General features: G+C 46.1%; 1 protein-coding gene across 1 annotated transcript in view; it reads right to left on the bottom strand.

Moving 5' to 3' along the window:
- DIAPH1 (diaphanous related formin 1) overlaps window positions 1-24,692 on the bottom strand; it is a 172,089-nt gene that overhangs the window by 129,377 nt on the left and 18,020 nt on the right. Inside the window, 4 exon segments of the mRNA XM_029913745.1 lie at window positions 329-618; window positions 1,361-1,715; window positions 2,673-2,831; window positions 3,678-3,704. Of these exon segments, the coding sequence (XP_029769605.1) occupies window positions 329-618; window positions 1,361-1,715; window positions 2,673-2,831; window positions 3,678-3,704 (831 nt within the window).

The raw sequence follows: 24,692 nt of genomic DNA, 5'->3' as shown, positions 1-24,692 counted from the left end.
GCTGTTCCAGCTCGTCCCTTCCAGGGGCGGCTGGGAGCCAGGCCGCCCCGCTACACCCCCCCAGTAGAATAAACCTTTCTCCCCAAAAGGTCCATCCGTTTTGCGTCTTTTGATTTGGGAGCAGGCCCCTGCTGGCCCTGTCTCTCCCTGGCATTTACCGCATCTACCACCAGCGAACATGGGGCAGGATGGGTAAACAGATACTCATAACCCTGGTGGGAACAAAATACTTTCGTTCCACCCCTTTAGCTGTGGGGGAGATGGAGGCCGGGGTCTGCCAGAGGGACTTTGCATTATTCTGTATAGTTTTGTTCATGGAAAGGGCCACCCTGGAGAGCCCTTCTGGGCCTAGAATGTCCGCCATGGGGTCCTCATCCTCCACAACCTCCTCAATTTGGAGGTTCATATTGAGGGCCACGTGCCTCAACAGCTCCTGGAGGACCCTAAAGTCCATAGGGGGTGGTCCAGATGTGGACGGGCCCGCAGCCTCGTCAGGGGAGGATGAGGATGACTCCACCAGCAGGACAGGTGCGGATGGAACATCCTGATCAGACGTGGGTGGCTCCTCCTGGGGAGCTAGAGTAGCCTCTGTGGGAGGCGTTGGATCCACAGTTTGATCTGTGTCAGGAGAAGGGCGGCTAAGGGTTGCCTCAGGAGGCCTGTTGCTCGAGCGAGACGGTGGCCGGGCAACTGGGGGAGCACCCTGGGCTTGATGGTATGCCCAGGGTGTCCAAAATTGCCACTGGGGTTGCTAGTGGGTCGCTGGAGGGACTTGACCGAGGCTTCCTGGGCCAGAGTGAGGAATGTCCGAGACCCCAGATGCTCTCTCTGACCTGCCAGAAGGAGATCTAGACCACGACAGCCAAGGGGGGGGCGGTGCAGGAGTGGATCAACGCAGGCACCGAGTCTCTTGGCAGACGCGGGTCACGCGGTGATCGGCGCCATGAGGCTGATCATGACCGCAACCGGTGCCGCGATGGCGATCAGCGCCGAGCTGGCGATCGGCGCCGCAATGGTGAGCGGTGCCGAGCTGGAGACCGGTGCCGGGACGTTGAGCGGTGCCGCCGTGGCGATCGCTGACCCGGGGATCGGGAACCCACAGCACGTCGGACCAAACGGTGCCGCGAGGTCACAGATCGAGATCTGGACCTTGAGCGGGACCATGTATGAGCAGTCGAAAATGACCTCAAGCGTGAGTGGCTCCAAGGTTCGAGACCGCGGGACCAGCGCCGTGAGTCATACTGGTGCCATGAGTCAGACCGAGACCTGGGGCGGTGCTGGGATTCATAACGGCTCCAGGACTCCTAGCGGGGCTGAGATGCTGGTCCGAGGGCTGACAGCCGGAACATCGCTGGCTTGCCCTTGGATGGCACTGGGACCCGAATTGGGGCTGGTGTCGGGGTCGGAGGCACCGGAGCCGTCATCTCTATGAGGCCTCTCGCCGCCTCGAAGGTGTCCGGCGTAGAAGGAAGAATGATCTCTTCCACTTGCACCGTCTCGTGTGGAGGGTTGGTCTGAAGAGATCGAGGCATGGTGACTTGATCAGAGGTCTGTCCAGGGTCTTGCACCGTCGGGCCCGTGACAACTGTCTCGATTCTAGGAGAAGGTCCTCCCACAGCTTGCTTCTTGGCAGCAACCGGGGAATGGGAGCAGTGCCGAGGTGGGCGTTTTTGTGGCCCGGGAGAACGCCGGTCCCGAGAAGAGTGCAGGATCTTCTGCGGTGCCGGAGCCGGTACCGCCGGAGGGGTGCTCCGCATTGAGGCGCTCGGGCCCGCGTCTTGAGAGGGCTGCAAGGCCGACTCCATGAGGAGTTGCCTAAGACGGAACTCCCTCTCCTTACGCATTCAGGGTTTGAACGCTTTACAAATCTTGCACTTATCTGCCTGATGGCCCTCCCCCAGACACCGGAGACAGGAATCGTGGGGGTCGCCCGTGGGCATGGGCCTGCTGCAAGACTTGCAAGGCTTGAAGCCTTGAGACAGCATGCCCCAGGGCCCCGCAGGGCAGTCGCAGGGCAGTCGTTGACAAGACCACCCTTTATCAGCTAAACTACACTTAATACTATAAAAGAAAGATTAACACTTACTAACTACTAACTATTTACAACGAAGATAAGAGAGAATGCTAGGGATAAGTGGAACACTTGAAAAGACAAGAGACCACTGTTCCAACAACCGTCACAGGCGGTAAGAAGGAACTGAAGGGGGGTCGGGCCGGCAGGGGCTTATATAGATGGCCATTTCGGTGCCACTCCAGGGGGCTCCCCAGCCGGCCCAACGGGCAGCTGCTAGGGTAAAAGCTTCCGACATCCGTGCACGCGGCGCGCGCACACACCTAACTGGAATTGATATGAGCAATCACTCGAAGAAGAACCCTGAGAACCATTGTCTTATACTATCTGTGAGAAACAACAGGCTAAGGAATCAAAGCAGACAACCCTTCATTGGAGAGTTGTGGGGAAACAGAGCAGGCTCTACCATGGTGATGGAGGTAGGAGGTGTGGGCTGACATAAGGCATCGTGGTTATGAGGTAACACTAGGCATCTAGGATACTGGGAGGCACTACTGTCTCCACCTCTTGACCTGGAAAATGGGAGATAAAGACCCAGAGAGCACACAGTATCCAAAGAGTGAAGGAAGGAAGGGCATTTGTACTGGGGTCATTAACTTACCAGCATCTGTTCAAAGAGGCCCAGCACCTCCTGATCTGTGATGTCCTGCAGCACCTGGCCTGCACTAGGAACATCATTATAGGAAGCAGACGAATTCCTATGAGCCGCATTGGATTTTTCCTTCTCCTTTTTTATCCGCATGCTGGTGAATCGCTCCAGCTGAGTGAGAGAAACAGAAATCAAACTCAGCACAACCTCACTTCACATCTCTCAACTCCAGTAATCACCCTCAACCACACATGCTGTCCCAAAACTAATGCCAGGCATAGTACCCTAATTGCATTCCTATATTTGGCAATCCCACACTTGCACTGCTGGCAATGGATAGAGAAAGCACACTGGTTTGGGGGTAGTTCTGACACCAAGAGGCCATAACTTGTGATCTGTGGACCTACCAGGTGCACATTAGTAGGGAAGCTTTTGAAATTTCACAGACCAGAGACAAAATTCTCTGTAGACCCTCCAAGTGGTAGATAAGGGCTCTTGTACCCCTTGGGCACCTTCGCTGAATGTGGCTGACAATCCACACACTGCAAGGTAGTCAGTGTTCTCCAGCTGTGCATGCACCATCACCGGCAGAGGATAAGTAGAAATCCGCTGGTACTAATGTGAATTCAATGCTTCTCCAGGGAAATCTAAAACACCAAAAACCTGGGGGCCAACAGACAGGGTCTATCCGTGCAGTCAGCAGTCTTGCAAAGCCAACCCTCTGGAAAATGCCAGTGTTCAGATTGCCAAGTAAACCAGTGCTTATGAGGAAGGAGTCAGCAGAGTGTGTAGAGTCTGAAGAAGCAGAGTTAGAGAATCCTAGAGAAGCAAATGCCTTATGAGAGAGACAACGCACATGGAGTAGACATGTGATAGCAAGGGCTGGAGCCTCCAAACAGTAAGACTAGAATAGAGCAGGCAGAGGAACACTGTGTGCATGGTGCCGGAAACAGCCAGGCACAGGAAAGTTACAGCAAGTAGGAGAAATCACATGCAGAAGAAAACCACCATCCTTACCTCATCCGCCATCAGCCGCTTCAAAGTCTGTGGGACAGAAAGAGGAGGGAGAAGAGGAGAAACAAATCAGTGATACAAGGCACACCCCCAAACACAGAGGAGAGTGTGAGGGTGAAAAGAAAAAATGGATAGTGATAACCCAGCTTTTTTCACTCCTGTTCAGAGTGAACAGAACACAATGATGCCAAATTCCCATATCCTGCACACTACTACTGGGGAAAGATTTAACCCACCAATGCAGACATACATCAGTTCTACAGATTTGAGAGATGAGAGCATGAGCAGCGGGAAGCAATTACTGCACAAAGCAGATGCTTCCTTCTCTTTCCTCTTTGACTCAGTTTTGTCTCATACTCAAACCTTTTCTAGTGATGCACAGTGACTCAAGACCTCAAGAATTCCTTTTGGGGAAAGCAAAACCAAATCCACCACATGGATCTAGTCCCCAGCCAGGAGGGGACAATCTGTTCCAACATATGATGCCCTCTTTCCTTACTACAGAAGGCAGAGGTATGGCCTTATCTCCCACCCGGGACAACAAAGCTGGTCCCACCATGGAACTATGTTCCTCCACCTGGTGAGAGCATAACTAATCCAGTTATATTGCAGCCCTTGCTCCCAACCTCAACAGCCAAGACAGTTTGTTTTAGACTTGGCATTGCACATAAGAGGAATGGACTAGGCAAAGGAAAATCGGGCCCTTTCAATTCAATCACGTCACTGACAATCACAGGTCTTTCCATCTCTTCAGCTTTGTCAGAAGGGGATCTGTCCTCTTAAAGGGCACGTTAGACCTCAATGTTCCATTTCAGGTGGAACCCTGGTTTTGGATATGTGCTTCCCAGAATATACAGGTGATGACTTCAGAAGCTGGGACAGTTTCCTTTCAAATTATTAGGAACGTTAAAGAGATATCAACTTCCCTCCCTCCCTGCCACTCTACACAGACAGACAAAAGGTTGAAACTAACTACCTGAATTACCTATGACCCTTCCTCTGTGGATCATCAGGGGTGTTTAGCACATATAAAGAATGGATCACAATGTATTCCATAGGGGCAGGCCACCTGTAATGCAAATCCCCTGAAGGATTTGAAGGACACTCCATGACAGGTTCTCATCTTTACCCATCTTTAACTGAGGAAGTGATTGTGTCTGAAATGCAAAGTTCATTACTCTTGTTCCCTAGTTTTTTTTAATCTGCATGCAGAATCCATATGGCTGTAATTTCCACTACTGCAGCTTTTTGATTTGTCATAAACCAGAAACTCCAGCAGAGGGCAGAAAGAATCAACATATGGGAATAACAAGCAGCAGATCTAATGACAGAGAGAGTGTAACAACACAATCAATTATCAGGGGGTAGCCATGTTAGTCTGTATCCACAAAAACAACATGGAGTCTGGTGGCACCTTAAAGACTAACAGAATTATTTGGGCACAAGCTTTCGTGTGTAAAAAACCTCACTTCTTCAGTGCAGATCTGGCCTCCTGGAGACAGATGTTAAGAGCATCACAGAGAACATGGACTATGGCTTCTTTCCAATAGCCATCCCTTGTACTACGGCATCAAACACAGAATTGAGGTAGTGTAGCCTGTGAGTTCAGTGCACCACAATTTAAGATGCTGCCATAAAGGTGAACCATCTCCAACCTATCACATGGTTTAAACCCTTAATAGGACTTTGGGATAGCCCATGCTACACACAAGAGTTCCCTTCCTTCCCATCTCCAAAAGTTAGCCAAAGATCACATGATGCTGAGAGAACCAAGACAAAAGCTCCTTTGACACCACTGGCCTATGGTACCTAAAGGGCTCAATGTACTTCAAAATTCTGCAGCTGTGAAATTCATCCTTTGCTGTTCAATTGTACTCCAGAACCTCAGCTTTCATTTAAAAAAAATTCTACTAGCCCTTATGGTTGTAGAAATAACCTTGAAAACATTAACTTAATTTAACCAACTCAAATGTCTGCAGAGAGCCTGAACATTAAGAGGTGTGAACTACAACCCTTCATCTCAGTCAGGGCACCATGGACTTTGATTCTGTGGTCGTGTTATTTGGCATTTTCCCAAGATAATTAAGTGTGTTTGCCAAGGAATTTCCTCCTTATGCTGCAGCCAGGGACCTGATATTTTGCATTCTCTCTCTCTCTGCCCTCTCAGGACCTGCCTGGAGCCACCTCTTGGTCTCCAGCTGTTTCCCCACAAGACTGAGTTAACTATATTACAGGGCACGTTCCCTGCTTTTCTGTTCCCTGGAGCCAGAGCTGGAATCCAGCTTGGTCAAGGAACAGAGGGACCCAGGCATGTAAACTGGTATGCTGGGCCAACTGCAGAACAGCAGAAGAGACCCAGCGAAGTGAGCTGATGAAGCTCATTACAAACTCCCCACTTCTTCATCACACATTGGGGTGGAGGAAGGAAGCTCTAAGTCAGGCCACCTGGACAACATTAGGCAGCTGAGGCCCAGGTAATGGATCTGGACACTTGAAGAGTATAGCAAAAAGCTCAACCTCAAAAATAATCTCTGTTGAAAATAATCAGATATTTTTACATCAATGACTATTTTCAACTCTGAGCCACAGCGGTGTGTGTTTGTGTGGGGGTGATGATGAAGGATTTTTTGTGGTGACAGAATAAATATTGTTGTGAAATGTAGACGGTGCAGTGTGGAATTTGCTCCCATTGTGCAACAGAGTACACACCACCCCAGTACCAGTTACTAGTTACCAATATCCCTAACTCCCTCACCTTGGGGGAGTTCCAATGGCAGAGCAAGGAGGCGCCCAGAGACAGATGCAGGGCTAATCCTACATTTTGTAGGGGCCTTTGCAAGGTAAAGGGAGGCTACTTATCTGTAACTGGAGTTCTTCAATAGACTTCTGCACATTCTTACCCTTAGGACATAGCAACAGTGCAGCTTGTATTGGTGGAACCTTCTAGTAGTAGTTAGTACCCCTTGCAGCACTCTCACATTCCCTACCCCTCCAAACATTTGAAGGCAGGACTATAAAAGTGGGGTGTGGCATATCAACCATTTTAGTTAGAGATGATAGAGGTCTATAAAATCATGACTGGTTTTATAGAAAGTAAATAAGGAAGGGGGGGGGGGTAGCTCAGTGGTTTGAGCATTGGCCTGCTAAACCCAGGGTTGTGAGTTCAATCCTTGAGGGGGCCACTTAGGGATCTGGGGCAAAAAATCAGTACTTGGTCCTGCTAGTGAAGGCAGGGGGCTGGACTCCATGACCTTTCAAGGTCCCTTCCAGTTCTAGGAGATAGGATATCTCCATTTATTTATTTTTTTTATTTAATTTACTCCTTCTCAGAACACAAGAACTGGGGGTCACCAAATGAAATTAATAGGCAGCAGGTTTAAAACAAACGAAAGGAAGTATTTTTTCACACAATGCACAGTCAACATGTGGAACTCCTTGCCAGAGGATGTTGTGAAGGCCAAGACTATAACAGGGTTCAAAAAAGAACTAGATAAGTTCATGGAGGATAGGTCCATCAATGGCTATTAGCCAGGATGGGCAGGGATGGTGATTCCTAGCCTCTGTTTGCCAGAAGCTAGGAATGGGCAACAGGGGATGGATCATTTGATGATTACCTGTTCTGTTCATTCCCTCTGGGGCACCTGGCATTGGACACTGTTGGAAGACAGGATACTGGGTTAGATGGACCTTTGGTCTGACCCAGTATGGCCATTCTCATGTTATGTTCCTTCCACCACCTGCTCAGATCCAAAGCTGAAATCAGGACTTTTAGAAAAAGAAGAAGGTGGGTGGGGAGAGTGAATGTGCAGAGATCATCTTGAAGAACTCTGGTTATAGATGAGTAACATTCATTTATTCCTGAATGGCCTCTGCACATTCCCACTCTTGAGAGTTTGGCAAGCAGTTCTCCTCCCTCTGGATGGTGGGATGAAGAGACCTGGTTATACAGAGTGCAATACTGCTTTACCAAATTATGCATCTGATCTACCTGCTAGATTTAAGGAATGTCATATGAATATATGATTTGAACTTCCAGTGGCAGCTCTACAGTTTCCCCAATATGGGCATATGTCTAAAACAGGCCATGTAAGTGACCTTCACTCTCGCTGAGTGCACTCTAAGCCATCGTGGAAGAAGAAAATAGGTGTGTTTATAAAAAAACACTCTTCAGTACAGAGTCTAACCCACTTGGAAAGTTGTTGGATGAGACTGCCTGATTTTTACTCTTTTCCTCAGAAGAGAGGAAACAGTCTTGGTAATCTCCTGTATTCTTTAGACCTATTCTAAAAGGAAAACGCATCCAACCATCAAGGTGTGTAGTGCTGCTTAGCATCTCCTGAGTGAGACCTAAAGAAAAATGCAAGTTTATGGACTGATTAAGATGAAATCCTGTTATCACCTTGAAGAAATTTTGGGTGTGGACAAAGAACTACTTTATCTTTGTGAAAGACCATAGAAGTGGGGGGGTCAGCCATGAAAATGTGCAGTGTTCTCATTCTTCTAGCAGAAATAATAGTTACCATAAAGCCTGTCTAAATTGAGAGGTGAAGCAGGGAACATTCTTCCATGGGTTCAAAGGCAGGTTTAAAGACCTAAGTACTAGAGGTCCCATGTCAGTGTGTGTTCCCTAACCAGAGTGTAGATGTTCATTAATCCCTTCAAGAATCTTTTTACTACACCTCTACCCCGATATAACGCTGTCCTCGGGAGCCAAAAAATCTTACCACGTTATAGGTGAAACCGCGTTATATCAAACTTGCTTTGATCCACCGGAGTGCGCAGCCCCCCCCTCCGAGCACTGCTTTACCGCATTATATCCGAATTCATGTTATATCAGGTCGCGTTATATCAGGGTAGAGGTGTATATCATGGCTAAATACAGTACTTTGCTCAATTAAACTGTGATGAACTGAGATGTACTTTTACCAACAATAAGAAATGCCCAAGGATTTTAAATGAAGTAAGTACTACAGTATGGATTGAACAGGCACTGAAGCTAGGTTTATATCACTGTTGGTTGTTCACAAAAAGAATCTTTTGCACTTATGATCATAGCACAGGCAAACTGACTACTTCTTGGAGTTTAAAAGAATCACCTGTACTTTTTCCAAGCAGGACAGTTCCAGATCTGTCAAAGTCCAATGGTACATGCTGTAAAAGTGGAGAGTCTGGGTTTGGATGACAAATCCGACCTCTCTGCTGTGTCAGCAGGTCTGCAATTGTGTGGAGACACAGATAAACCCACAAGCAGGGACAACGTCTCCCCACTATGCCCAGAAGTGTGTAGGGGAAACCCCAAACACTCTAGGGGCCTTGGGACAAAATTACAGAGTGGAGCCAGTCAGAGACTCCAGGTAGCAGGGGAAGGGAGGGAGAGCTCAGTAGTTTGAGCATTGGCCTGCTAAACCCAGGATTGTGAGTTCAATCCTTGAGGGGGCCATTTAGGGATCTGGGGCAAAAATCTGTCTGGGGATTGGTCCTGCTTTGAGCAAGGGGTTGGACTAGCTGATCTCCTGAGGTCCCTTCCAACCCTGATATTCTATGAAGAAGCAGCCAAAGCATATCTTTGGTCCTTTAGACACTGAGGACTTTCTACTGTTTTAACTGGACGGTCTCTGCCCTGCACTGATTGGATGTTTGCTCCAACCTTCCCCTTCCTCACAGTGTTCCCTTCACCTCACCTTCACACCTGCCCGTTACCCTTTTCTTCTCTGCCCTGCCCCCTTCACTTCCCTTTCCATTCAGCTTACTTCCCCTCCTAAAGAAACCCAACTAAATTTTTTTTGCTGAAACGACTTCTGCTGTCATCACATCATTCACTCTGCTTATGTGTTACACTCCCTCCCCAACCTGTGTCGGTATTGTCCAGATAAGACTGTAAGCTGTTTGGGCCAGGGGCCATCTGCTACTCTGTTTGCACAGCACCTAGCCCCATTCTTGGTTGGCTCTTAGGCACTACCATAATAAACATGATTAATAATAGTAATAGGTGATAGTTACATTTTTGCCCAGACCAAAGCAATCAGAATAACTTTGTCTTTGTCTTCTTTGACCATCCACGAGAACTCTCTGTATTACAAGAATTGGGGGTGAACACTCAGAGAACTACTCTCCCAGACTAGAAGAAACGCATCCAACAGGGTCTGGTTATCTGCTCCTGCACTGGAGCACTGATATCTTGAGTTGTGTCTTGTTGCAAATAAGTCTATCTCCATATATCTCTCCAGTAGATGTTATTTGCTACTGAGTTCTTGAGTGACTCTTGTAACAATCATACAAGACAAGACTCAACTGATCTGACAGTGTATTACCCTTGCCTAGAAGTCATATCAGAAGAATTGAAGGATGCTCTCAAGGTATGCTTAGCAACTGACCAATCTTTGGTAATAAGGGCTTTGGACAGTTTTATCTAGTCTTCTGGCAGTGACAGGAAAAAAGAGCTTTTTCCCTTCCACAGATCTTATTGGTTTCTGGACATTACTACCTGATACTTTGCCACTTTAATGCCCAGAGTGACAGACGAGAATATTTTTCTACCCAGAGCACCTAGCTTCCTACCCTCTCTACTGGAAGAGTTAGAGTGGACTCCAGTCCCTTTAACTCTTTGAATGGCAGCTGTCACTGCCAATGAAGTCCTCAGGAGGCAGCTGGTATAACTTGCCTTTTTTGTTAATAATAATAAGTATTATTAATTATTATTATTATTAAATAAATTCCTTGTCCAGGTGCTGGGTTTAGCTAGGTATTTTTTTGCCATCTGTAATAACCTGCCTAAAACTGGCAGGGTAATCTTACTCCTAGAGAGTGAACCCAGCATATAAAAAACCTAGGTGCACAGTGTCCTCTAAGGTTTCCTAAGGGATGTTTAAGGTAGTAGCTATCCTTCCTGAGTTTGTGAAATTAGAGCATATTTTCTGGAGCGGCTGAAGTAGTAGATGCACCTACATTATCCAATGAAGTTTGAACATCCAGATCTGTAGCTACATCCAGAGGTTCAAAAGGCTCTTCAAGTTCTTCTTCAAACAGTATGCCTGGGACAAAAAAAGCAGACTGTTCCCTCAGGACCAGTGAGTGAGATGGCTGGGTTAAGTGAAAAGCCAAAAGGTGTATGAGACATTTACCTGGGGAACCAGTAGGGAGTCCTAGAGGGAGGGTCACGTATCTCAAGAGAAGAACTAAGGTAACCAATGTCTTTAAGGAAGCAGCAGATACCTTATCAGGCTTACAATGAGGTTCTGAAGATGGAAATGATGGCCTTGGATTCAGGACAAGGTGTTGATCCATACTACAGGCTTGGCCTCAAATACCATTCTTTGCTGTGACTCTGACTTCAGATGCTAGAGCCCTATGGGTATACTTTTGCATTTCTTCAGCAAGAAGCACTCAACTACTGGATTGTTAGCTCTCAAAGACTGGCTCTTTCAGCAGAGGCTGATACCTGTGAGGCCAAATGTTTCTGTTTGGTTGGATCTGACCTTTGCAGATTCACTGTAACATGCACTGGTGTCTGTTTCCTTCATTGGAAGTTTGCAGGGCTTTTTGAACCCCTCATGGATCGGACAAGGCTAATCTCCCAGCACTTATGGCTCCCTGTTTTGGGCTCCGAAGATTTTATGCTAATGCTTCCTGCAATTTTAACGCCGACAGACCCTGGTCATTGGCGGGCAGGATCGAACCGGGAACCTCTGGACCTTAGTGCATGAGCCTCTACAGCATGAACTAAAAGCCAAATGGCTCTTAGCTAAGGCTGTAGAGCAGACTCATTTAATTGTCTCTAAGTAGTCTCGGTGCCACTAGATGGGACAGAACACCACACCCAGAAGGTGTGTGGGTTATATGCTTCCCCTAGCTGAGGAAGCGCGTCTGGAGCTTCAGAGACTTCCCAGTTGAAATCCCAGATGAGGCCCTACTTGTAACGCTGACAGACCCTGGTCGTCGGCGGGCAGGATCGAACCTGGGACCTCTGGAACTTAGTGCATGAACCTCTACTGCATGACCTAAAAGCCAACTGGCTCTTAGAGAGAGTTAAATGAGTCTGCTCTACAGCCTTAGCTAAGTGGTATCGGTGCCACTAGATGGGACAGAACACCACACCCAGAAGGTGTGTGGTTTACACAATACCATAGCTTGGAGGAGATTCTAATACTCCTTTCTGTCCTTAGGGATGAAGGTGCTGCATATGAAGGAACAAGGAGGCAAATGACCTTCCCTCAACTAGACCTAACAGTACACATGCAATTCAAAGCAAGAAAAAAGACAGGAATAGAGGCACATCTCTTGGACCCTGCTTTCTTTTTTTTATTATTATTCTGACATATCAGAACCAAGGACCTGTGCCAGGATTAAGATCCTTAGTCAAAGAAAAGAAGAATAAAAATTGAAGGTGTGGCACAGGAAACAATCCGTTCCAATAAATCCGGGTCCAAAGACTTAAGAACATGAGAACGGCCATACTGGGTCAGACCAAAGGTCCATCTAGCTCAGTATCCTGTCTTCTGACATTGGCCAATGCCAGGTGCTCCAGAGGAAATGAACAGAACAGGTAATCATCAAGTGATCCATCCCATCGACCCAGCAAGGTTCCTAGTCCAACTGCAGTTGGAAGGAACCGAGGAGGTTGGCAAATGAAATTCTTTTTTAGTTCCACCCTCTAAACATTTGGAGCTGTGTCCAAGCTGCATCTTTGTCACATCCCAAGAATAGGTATATACACAAGCCACTCAAAGGCCTGATCTACACTGGGGAGGTGGGGAATCGATCTAAGTTAAGCAACTTCAGCTACGTGATAACGTAGCTGAAGTCGACGTACTTAGATCTACTCACCACGGTGTCTTCACTGCGGTGAGTCGACTGCTGACGCTCCGCCGTCAACTCCGCCTGCGCCTCTCGCCCTGGTGGAGTACCGGAGTCGACGGGAGAGCGCTCGGGGGTCGATTTATCACATCTAGACTAGACTCAATAAATCGACCGCCGCTGGATTGATCGCTGCCCGCCGATCTGGCGGGTAGTATAGACATACCCAAAGAAGAATATGCACGGCCCCTTCCTGCTTCCCTCCTGGCTCCAATTTCTCCTGCTTCCCAAAACCAACCCCTTTTGGCTGGCTCTGGCAACCCTCTGCAAGAATTCAATGTACCCATTACTCATCCTAGAACAGATGTTCTGGAGATGGGGAGGAGAGTTAGGATAGGCTTGCAGAGGCATTTTCTGCTGTGAGTACATACTGACAAACAAGAGGCAATCTCTCCTGTTGTACCTGCCGAGAGCAAGTCTGATGGGATGCCAGTAGGGATGTGGCAAGGGGGTTCCGATGACAGAGAAAGAAGGCTGTAGACGTCTCAGGGCACTGGGCAATGTGTGTCTGCCAATGTAAGCACCATAAGGATGGTTAATAATAGACTAATTATGAGCATTATCTGTTAATCATCACCTCCCTACTGCTTCCCTGTACATACAGGTTGCTATGTCTCATAGGGTTCTAACCTTGGAGGCACACAGTAAATACTGATGTTGCACAACACTCCAGTCTGACTGGGGTCTGTAATTGTCTGGTGCACTTTTCTGTCCTACCCAGAGTCCACTGTTGAAGTCCTAATTCCTATTCTTCAGTTAATTGCCTGAAGTCCGTGTTGATGTATTGAGAGTTTCAGGAACCAAAGGGATAGCTTCCTGGGGCCACTTTCAGTCACTTTGAACTATGCTTTACTGCAGGGGTCTCAAACACGCAGCCCGCGGAGTTATTTCCTGTGGCCCACCATAGGCGCCGACTCCACCGGCAGCCAAGCTCCCCATGCCCACCCCCTTACCCGAGAGCGCCACGTCCCCGCTCTTCCACCTACCTCCCAGCGCTTCCCGCCGCTTAGGACTTTCTAGGAGGGAGGTGGGAGGAGCAGGGACGCGGCGCACTCAGGGGAGGAGGCGGAGAAGAGGCAGGGCTGGAGCGGGGATTTGGGGAAGGGGCTGGAATAGGGGCAGTGAGAGGGCGGAATTGGGGTGGGGACTTTGGGGAAGGGGTTGGAATGGGGGCAGGGAAGGGGTGGGAAGAGGCGGGGCTGGGGGGGGGCCTTATGGACTAGACGAGCAGGCTGAGGTATGAAGTTCAGCATGTATGATTCTTTGCTGTGAGTAGTTGGGAAGAATATTTGTTAAAAATGGCAATGTATTTTGTATGAATAGTTACTTTAAAAAGTTCCTGCCATTACAGCTATGTTGATAGACTGTTAGTGTAGATCTCATCAGTGTTACTGACCACATAAGGAATAGTTACAGGTGTTTATATTTTATTAAAACTTCTCTTTGCAATACAGTTTTTAAAAAGTTAATACCATTGACTTTTAATAGCATACTATATTACTCAAGTGGCCCTCGTGGTGATTTGAGTTTGAGATCCCTGCTTTACTGTGCAACATCTGCACATTTATTTCTCCAGTTCTCACCCACAGCATGCTACTGGCTCTCCACTTGGTCTCCTCTCCCTCACTGGAGATCTTTTCCTTGTAACTCAGCACAGAGGAAAATTCTCATAGGATGGATCTAGTGGAGAATCAGCAGCTCCAGAACAATTATGAAATGAACTTCTGACAGAGGTAATGCTCAAATCTTTCCTGTTATTCCACAGAAACACTACTCAGACCTCACAAACAGCTCACAATTTACAGGGGAATGTCTGGGTATCTGTCAAAAGGAAACACTTTAGTCTCTGCCAGGGTTTAAAAATAATTGTAAAGAAACTGGAGGGAGTTCAAAGGAGAGCAACAAAAGTGACCTGGTGGGACTGGCTGATGGAAAGAAAGCTAAATATATAAAGGGTGGCTAATAAAGGATTGATTTAGGGGCACAGAACAGGATAATACTCTAGTCTAGGAAGCATTTTAAGGACAGGTACCAAGGTACTACTAAGCAGGGAACTAGGAAGTATAGTTAGGAATCAAGAGATGATGAATATAAGAACTGCCAGATTAAATCAGACCTGAGGTCCATCTAGTCCAGTACCTTCTCTGACATTGGCCAGCACCAGCTGGCTCAGAGAAAGGTATAAGTACTCCATATCTGCCTATGAAAGGGTTATTTGTCCCCCACATTAGGTCTTATCTTGATCTCGAATAATTAGAGATTGCCTTAAACCTTGAAGCATTAGGTTTAATATCCCTTCCAGCTTCTTTGTTATTAAATATGATATGAAGAATATCCAGAGTTGTTACTAACAATAAAAATGTTGGAAAGGATATTAAAACTCATTCTTCAAGGCTTAACCCCTTAATCAAGAAAAAGACCATAGAGGCAGAATATCAGGAAGTGTCCCGATGGTGAATTTATTAGGTTGTTATACACTGCATGGAATAAAGCCCTGGAGAACACACTGCAGGGAACAATCATGTACTGGCTTGCAGAGCTCTTTCTAGCTCTACTTTCTATGTCCCCGTCTATAACTAGGTATTGTAATTTTAACGCTTGTTAGCTGGCTGAGGTGAACAGTAGCCCTTACCCCCAGCTGCGACTCTCTGGCTCTTCATATCCAAGAAAAAAGTAAGTAGCAGATCCCTGCCTCACCCCCTCCTCTTGCAGGTTCCTCCTATGAATGCTCTTCTATGAGTATGTCTACACTGCAATTAAAAACCCACAGCAGGCCTGTGCCAACTGACTCGGGCTCATGGGCTCAAATTAAGGGGCTGTTTAATTGCAGTGTAGACTTTCGGGTTTGGGCTTGAGCCCAGGCTTTAGGATCCTGTGAGGTGGGAGAATCCTAGAGCCAGAATGTCTACACCACAATTAAACAGCCCCTTAGCCCAAGCCCTGCAAGCCCAAGTCAGCTACCACAGGCCGAATGCAGGTGTCTAATTGCAGTATAGGCATACCCTATGAGGCTTGTAAAGCCTAGTACTCCCAACCATAACAAAACAGATGAGAAATGAGACTATCATCACGGAATATGACATATGCCTGATCACCAGCTTCTCTTGCTTCTTTTCCCTCATTTACTTGTCTACCTTGAATGCAAGCTCTGCAGGGATGGACTGTGTCCCTGTTTGTGTCTGTAAAGGGCTCAAGATACTTTAGGTGCCAAGTGGGGGGTCAGTGCTAACAAGCCAATTCAGAGAAGCCCAGTCCAATACCCACTTAACCTCAGCTACTGGAACACAGGAGGTTGCTGTGATTCCTAGGCTGCTTTCTCTGGCCCCTGCATAGAGATTTTATTTATGTACTTTCCTCTAGCTAGTAGCTGTCTAATATAATCCTCCACCAACTGCTGGAAGGCAAGAGTTCTTTTCCCCCTAAGCCCCTAGAGCTCTCCTGGCTATTGGAGAGGATTCTCTGATATATTACCTATTGTATGCATCCTCTAGTCCCACAACACTAGTGCATGCTCCTCCTGATGCTGCTGTTCACAGCTTTCACAAGCAGCAACAAATTGATATGATTCCTATCAGCTTCACTGCTGGCCCAGGATTCTAAAGAACAGCAATGAAACTGACCAGAAATGAAACTGCTCTGTTTCTGCTAGGCAAGCACCAGAAGAGGCACTGGAGCAATCTGTCTGCATATTCATCAAAAGCTTCAATAATGGCTAGAAACCTACTCTATTTTTAACTAAAGCTTATATTCCACAGTAGTGGTTTTCAACCTTTTTTTTCATTTGTGGACCCTAAACAATTTCAAATGGAGGTGCGGACCCCTTTGGAAATCTCAGACATAGTCTGCGGACTCCTGGACCATATATTGAAAACCACCGTTCTATGGTAACAACCACCTTTTGCGGATCCCTTAGATGCAGTCTGTGCCCAGACCACAGGTTGAAAACCACTGTTCTAAAAATTGATGTCCTGGAAAGTTCCCTACAGTCAAATGGATATTTCAAGATCTGTCTGTATGCATACATATGTTTGTATTTGTTTGCAAAATACTTTAGAATAGATGTATAAACCTTTAACACCCACAATTTCTGACCTTTCCCTCATTTCTCCCCTCTCAAACTGTGTGAATTTTACAAATATTCCCCTCCCCCTCATTGTCAAACAAAAAAATCACGAGTTGCCTGAAATCAGCTTTGACATCACATGGCAACTGGCCTAAGGCTGGGGGCAAAAGATGAATCATCCCATCTTCTGACAACAGAGATGGGCCACAAGTCACTAGCTTCCAAATCCTAACTCTTTTTCTGCTGCCTGCAAACAGCCCTTTGGTGACCCTGAATGGCCTATGAACAAGCAGCTTTGGTGAAGGCTGAACACTGCTGCTGCATTGAGATATGGGTCCCAGACACTCCTGTCCCTTTCAGTCCTCCAAGGGTCATTCACAAATACAGCAAGACCCTTGAAGCTTTAAGGAACAGATACACATTTTCTAAAAGCTACTCTGAAAAGATTCAGAAGGCTAAGTCATTGAAAAATATCCCTCTTCCTGCCAAAACACAAGGTGCAAAGAGAGAGACTTTTAAAATCTTTTGAAATTTGCTTTTGAAATCTTTCTGTAAGTGGATTCTCTGAAAATACACTGCCATGTAGTGCCAAGTCTCTAGTTAGTGGTTTCAGAGGGGTAGCTGTGTTAGTCTGTATCAGCAAAAACAACAAGGAGTCCTTGTGGATATAAGCTTTCATGGGCTATTACCCACTTCATCAGATGCATGGAGTGGAAAATACAGTAGGCAGGTATAAATATACAGCACATGAAAAGATGGGAGTTGCCTTACCAAGTGGGGGGGTCCGTGCATTGATATTCACCCCTTCTTGTCAACTGTTGGGAATGGGCCACATCCACCCTAGTTGAATTGGCCTTGTTAGCACTGCCCTCCCCCGACCCCCCCGCACCTGGTAAGGCAACTTCCATATTTTCATGTGCTGTATATTTATACCTGCCTACTGTATTTTCCACTCAATGCATTTGATGAAGTGGGTTATAGCCCACGAAAGCTTATGCCCAAATAAATTTGTGAGTCTCTAAGGTGCCACAAGGACTTCTCGTTTTTTCTCTAGTGAGTGTAACCCTTTGCCTTGTATACTAAACCAATCCGGATGCTGGAATCTGTATTACAGGCCACACACCAGAAAGGCTGCATGCTTGTTTTTCAGTCCACATAAGGCACAAGGAGGAGGCACAAAGCAGTGACAGAAACATCTCATTCCTCCCACAGGCCTTTTCGCAAACCATCAGCAGACCCATGAGGTACAAGGTACTGCGGACAACACAGTATCAGGGGAAACCAACTATGAATACAACCCCACTCCAGTTAGACAAGTGATTTTAGCATGAATGACAAACCACTCCACACGGAGGGAAGCACTGAGACTGAGGCTTGGTGCCTGCTGCCATACCTGATGAGGCACGGAAATAAGGGATTTCACAGCAAGGGATGTAGTATCTAGCCGCAACATTTGGTCAAATACATAATAAACTGAAGTGTTTTTGTTAAAGCCAAATAACATTTATTTCTTCAGATACTGCAAAAGGGTGTGAGTATCAAAAAACTACTAAAACAACAGGCAGCCTTACCCTCACAAAAGGTAATATTTATTAAAGTTATTGGATGTACCCATCATCTCTCTTTGGCCTAAGAGAGCCCAGACTTCTTGATATACAGGATATGTTGCAAAGCGTATCTATTCCCAAGTTTTCCAGGACAGACTTGATTTAAGATGAAGTTATTTTTCCTGGCCTATAGTATTCCTTTAAGACACGGATGATGTACCAAGAGCTGTGAATGGATGTGTTCATAAAAAAAAGTTATGTTTTGTTACTTTGTTTTTGTCGTAAGAACATTATTGAAATCACTGGAGACAGAACATTACTTTGGAGTACACAAGCGTTGAGGAAGTTCAGTTTGAAACCCCTTATCAGAATTAAATGCTTCTTATGCCCAGTCTCTACAAAGAGGTTTTGATGGTTAAACACTTTGAAAACAACAACTTTTAAAAATGACTTTATTGTTTTGTTTCTAAAAATTACTCCAAACATACGTTAGCTTAATCCTCTACATTGCTAGTATAAACTAATCAGTCAATTTCTACAAGAAGATTCGAATCTGCCTTGGAAGCAAAATTTGAGGATAGTGACTGAATAGATTTAAAATACAAATTTGTGAAAGTGAAGAACGACAAGTAGCCTCTCTAGGCACTACAGGAAACTCTCGTAAGAGATCCAGGGTTCATTTCCATGCAGGAGTGAGGTCCAATACTGGGGAGACATGTGGGAGAGGAAAAGCAGGGAGAGCATCCAAAATGAAGATTTGAAGAGCACTGCTTTCTACATCTCCCATGACGGGTCCCTGTTTCAGTCCTGGCCACAGTGGAGGGAGGAAGAAGCAGCCATCAACCTGATCCTGCCACAGATCTCACGGGGAAGAAGCAACACTTTCTAACTGCTTTGCTTTATATGGGTATTTTATAAATTACTCCGCCAAAGCCAGTGTGGCGGATTGGATCACAGAAACCCCCTTTGGGACTGCCACCTGGTGTGCTGAGACTACCCCTGAGCCTTCTTTTCCTGCCAGCTTGGGGGTTCAGTGCCCTGCCTGGTTTGAGCCAGACCCGCTAGCCTGCTACAAACCCAGACCCAAGTCTGAACCACGTCCCCCAAAAGCTGCAGGCTTAACTGAAAACAGCTTAAGAAGTATTCCTGTCTCCAACACGCAGACGCCCAGTTCCCAATGGGGTCCAAACCCCAAATAAATCCGTTTTAGCCTGTATAAAGCTTATGCAGGGTAAACTAATAAATTGTTCGCCCTCTATAGCACTGATAGAGAGATATGCACAGCTGTTTGCGCCCCCCCCCCCAGGTATTAATACATACTCTGAGTTAATTAATAAGTAAAAAGTGATTTTAATAAATACAAAAAGTAGGATTTAAGTGGTTCTAGGTGATAACAGACAGAATAAAGTGAATTACCAAACAAAATAAAATAAAACACGCAAGTCTAAGCCTAATACAGTAAGAAAGCTGAATATAGGTAAAAATCTCACCCTCGGAGATGTTTCAATACAGACTGGACGGCTTCCTAGTCTGGGCACAATCCTTTCCCCTGGTACAGCCCTTGTTCCAGCTCAGGTGGTAGCTAGGGGATTTCTCATGATTCCCGCCCCTTTGTTCAGTTCCACCCACTTATATATCTTTGCATAAGGCGGGAATCCTTTGTCCCTCTCTGGGTTCCCACCCCTCCTTCTAAATGGAAAAGCAGCAGGTTAAAGATGGATTCTAGTTCAGGTGACATGATCACATGTCACTGTAAGACTTCATTACCCACTTGCCAGCACACAGGGATACAGGAAGACTTGCAAGTAAAACAGAGCCATCTACAGACAATTATCTTGGTTAATGGGAGCCATCAAGATTCCAAACCACCATTAATGGCCCACACTTTGCATAACTACAATAGGCCCTCAGAGTTATATTTCATATTTCTAGTTTCAGATACAAGAATGATACATTCATACAAATAGGATGAACACACTCAGTAGATTATAAGCTTTGTAATGATACCTTACAAGAGACCTTTTGTATGACGCATATCCCAGTTACATTATATTCACACTCATTAGCATATTCTCATAAAACTACAGAGTGCAACATCACAGCCAGATCTCAGCATTTTGATTAAATACAAAATTTGAAGAGGAATTTTGGTGCAACCCTATGTCCAACACCCCACATCCCCTCTACTAGATGAGCAAAACTTCGGCTATTTTAAATCCTGTTTAGTGAGAGCCCCATTTATCCAGAAACCTAGGGCCAGCCCTGGAAAGAATGGTTATTTTCCTTGCACTAAATATGGTTCTTCGGGATGTGTTGTCCAGATAAATTTCACTCTTGATGGTGCACGTGCCCCATACGCTCAAGGTCAGAATCTTTTGGCGAGCAGTGTTCATTGGGGCTGGAGCTGTGCGCCGAATGACCTTTTGCTCCCAACCTCAGGGCATAAAGGGTGGCAGAGGGCCAACCAACCCTGAGTTTCTTCACCAATACAGAATCCAGGTTTTATAGGACTTTGTAGTAATGCGAAAGAGGGCAGGTGATGGAACATAAATTGAAAAAAAAAACATCTCAAAGAACCATGGTTAAGTAACTGTTCTTTATTCTTAGTGTACTTGTCCACATATATTCCCCTCTTGGTGACTCACAAGCAGTAACCTGATGTATCAGAGGTGGGTACTCAGAGTTTATCTGAATAAAAACTGTAAAGCAGCTCTGCCAAAAGAGACATCTACCAAGGATTAGCGTTCAGTAAACGTATGAACTGATCCCAAGTAGCTACTCTACACATTTCTGAGACAGGAACACTTCAGAAAGAAGCTGCCTGGGCTCGAAATGAACTGAAGGATCCAAACTTGCTAGCTGATAGCATACCTTAATACAGTATGAGACCCATTTAGATAGGCTTTGAGATTATATGGCCTGGTCTCCACATTCTCTCTGCAAAGGCAGCAAAAAATGTAGGTGAGACTCTGAACGACCTAGCTCTATCCATTGAAAAAGGAGAGGGTTCTACATCTACCCCAAGAGTGGAATCTTATCTCCCCTGGGTGGGAGTGGGGCTTAGGGAAGAACACTAGTAAGTATTTCATCCGGTTTAGGTAGAAATCAAAAATCATGCTGTCAAGTGGAAATCGAGTGGTGACACACCCTGGAAACTCCTGCAATTTATCTCCGTGGAGATTTTTGCTCAATCATAAGGGCTGAAGCCTGCTACCAGCTAGCCAAAAACTAGAACCTATCTGGAACAGAAGCCTATAAAACCCAACTATCCTCACTAGATAAAAAAAATTGATTGTATATAGTTACATTTGCAAGTGCACAAAAGGAGCGACACTGGTCACAGTTCTGTCTCATAGCCATGGATGGTAAGAAGGAACTGAGGTTAGGGTTGGCCCTGCTCTGCCCTTTATGACCTTGGGTGAGGGCATGAGGGTATAAAAACGGTACAGGCACAGCCCCAATGGACACTGCCGGCCAAAAGATTCTGATCTTCTGTACATGGGACACATATGTACCACCAAGAGTGGAATATATCTATGGACAAGCACCTGACGAAGAATGACCACTTTCTGCAACAAGAGGCAGGAGGATTCCAGAGACTCACTTGATTATTATTTGTGTTATGGTAATGGCTAGATACCAAAGGTCTACTGTGTTAGACACTGATGATAACTATGTTCCAACAAGTGTCAGGAAGGGCAGCACCAGCTGCTCACAAGCACAATATGGAGGAGAACTTTACCATGTTGCTATAGAAACAAGTAGACAGCATTCCTTGGTCACTGGGGCAGTGTGTTTGTTTGTTTTTTTTCCCCCCTCCAGAAAACCAAACACCCCTGTTAGGAACCATTAGGAAAGGGATAGATAATAAAATAGAAAATATCATAATGCCATTATATAAATCCATGGTACACCCACATCTTGAATATTCCATGCAGTTCTGGTCACCCCACCTCAAAAAAGATACGTTAGAATTGGAAAAGGTATAGAGAAGGGCAACAAAAATGATTAAGGGCATGGAACAGCTTCTGTATGAGGAGAGATTAAAAAGACTGGGACTTTTCATTTTGGAAAAGAGACAACTAAGAGGGAATATGATAGACAGCTATAAAATCATGAATGGTGTGGAGAAAGTGAATAAGGAAGTGTTATTTTCCCCTTCACATAACACAACACCCAAGGAAATTAATAGGCAGCACGTTTAAAACAAACAAAAGGAAGTACTTTGTCATACAATGCACAGTTAACCTGTGGAACTCATTGCCTGGGGACATTGTGAAGGCCAAAACTATAAGGGGGTTAAAAAAAGAATTAGGTAAATTCACGGAGGATAGGTCCAAATGGCTAGAAGCCAAGATAGTCAGGGATGCAACCCCGTGCTCTGGATGTTGCTAGGCTCTGTTTGCAGAAGCTGGGAGTGGACAACAGGGGATGGATCACTCGATGATTGCCTGTTCTGTTCATTTCCTCTGAAGCACCTGGCATCGACCACTGTCGGAAAGCAGGACAGTAGGCTAGATGGACCTGACCCAGCATAGCAGTTCTTATGTTCTAACAAAGGAAGTCTTGAGTCAGCACAGGTACACAGTCACAAGTCCAAGATACTGGAATTACCTCCCATTCCACTAACGTGGGAGGGGGGGATGGGCGGGGGGAGGGCTCTCTCCACTGCCTGAGCTAAGGGGCTGCTCTAATTCCTCCTCTCATCCCTGAAGGACCTCTCAGAGAGAGGTGTTGGTCTGGTTTTCTGGAAAAACAAAACAAAACACTGTCCCAGTGACCAAGGAATGCTATTTATTTGTTTCTATAGCAACATGATAAAGCTCCCCTCCCATACTGAGCCTGTGAGCAGCTGGTTCTGCCCTTCCTGACAAATGGAAATCAGGTGGTGACACACCCTGGATCTGTGACACAGGAAACTCCTGCAACTCCGGACCTGCCCCTGTTTCTGTACACAAGCATCAGCCCCAGAGCAGGAAGGAAGTGCACCCAACTCCCATGACTATATGCTAAGGTGCGGGAGGAGAAAGCAGCACACCGTGGAGTGGAAATAAATCAGTGAGTAACAATTAATGCAAGCACACTGAAAGCTTGCTGTGGAACAGGACTATTTCAGAGGAGCTCCTTCCTTCCCTGACCCCTTCTCCTCATCAGTCTCCAAGCTCTTCCACACCCTGCTAACTCTTCCAATCCAATCACCAACAGCCAAGCTACAGACAGCCAGACTATTACTGCCGTTGCCAACAGGCCTAGATACAGGCTGTCTGCCTCCCCAAACTTTGACTAGTCAGAAAATTATGGTGCTGATTTGCTTAATGCTAAAGTTCTGATGAGCAGCTACATTAGAAAACAAACCGCAAAACTACTGAACTGAGAGGCCCATACCTTTCCTATGGGTAGCTCAGAAGAGGAATTCTTCCCTACTTTTCTCTTCTGCCGTCTTTATTAAGGCATGTCTGGCCCCAGGATTTTTTCTTCCAGTTTACCCCTTCCCTACTCAAACTTGGCACACACAAAAAGCAACACTAAATCTCACTGAGCTCTATGCCAAGGGAACCTGCATATGCCATTCACAAAACAGCCACTATATGTTTGAGAGAAGTTCCAATGAAGGAGCAGTGCACACAGCACAGGGTGGGACGGGGGTTGAATGAAAACATAGGTTACAGAGGGGATAAGGGAAAGCAGGAAGAAACAGCATTTGGAAGCAGAAAGAATAAATGATAGCTCAAAACTACTCTGTAAGCTTCTAAAATCTACTAGCTCACCAGTAAGGGGAGCACAGGATTTTTTCCTTGGTGACTGCAAACATCTAAGGCCTGGTCTACACTACGGGGTTAGGTTGAATATAGCTGCGTTAGGTCGATTTAAAAATGAATGCATCCACACAACCAACCCCGTTCCGTCGACCTAAAGGGCTCTTAAAATCGACTTCTGTACTCCTCCCCGGTGAAGGGAGCAGCGCTAAAATAGACTTTGCTGGGTCGAATTTGGGGTAGTGCGGATGCAAATCGACAGTATTGGCCTCCGAGAGCTATCCCAGAGTGCTCCACTGTGACTGCTCTGGACAGCACTTTGAACTCCGATGCACTAGTCAGGTACACAGGAAAAGCCCCGGGAACTTTTGAATTTTATTTCCTGTTTGGTCAGCATGGCGAACTCAGCAGCACAGGTGACCATGCAGTCCCCCCAGAATCATAAAGCGTAGAATATTTCTACACTCCCCCTATCATCACCGTCCCTGAGGTTATCGCAGATTAGAAGGCAAAAAAAAAAAAAAAATGCACTCGCGATGACATGTTTTCTGAGCTCATGCAGTCCTCCCGCACTGATAGGGTACAGCTTCATGCATGGAGGCATTCAGTGGCAGAGACCAGGAAAGAATTAAGTGAGCGCGAAGAGCGGAGGCGATGCTGAGGCTAATGGGTGAGCAAACGGACATGATGAAGCGTCTGTTGGAGCTGCAGGAAAGCCAACAAGAGCACAGACCCCCACAGCATCCACTGTATAACCGCCTCCCCATGTTCCATAGCCTCCTCACCCAGACGCCCAAGA

This window comes from Terrapene carolina, unplaced genomic scaffold (assembly GCF_002925995.2).
Source record: "Terrapene carolina triunguis isolate 2854851 unplaced genomic scaffold, T_m_triunguis-2.0 Scaffold838, whole genome shotgun sequence".
In the NCBI taxonomy this organism is placed as follows: Eukaryota; Metazoa; Chordata; order Testudines; family Emydidae; genus Terrapene; species Terrapene triunguis.
This window is presented reverse-complemented; position numbering and strand designations above follow the sequence as displayed.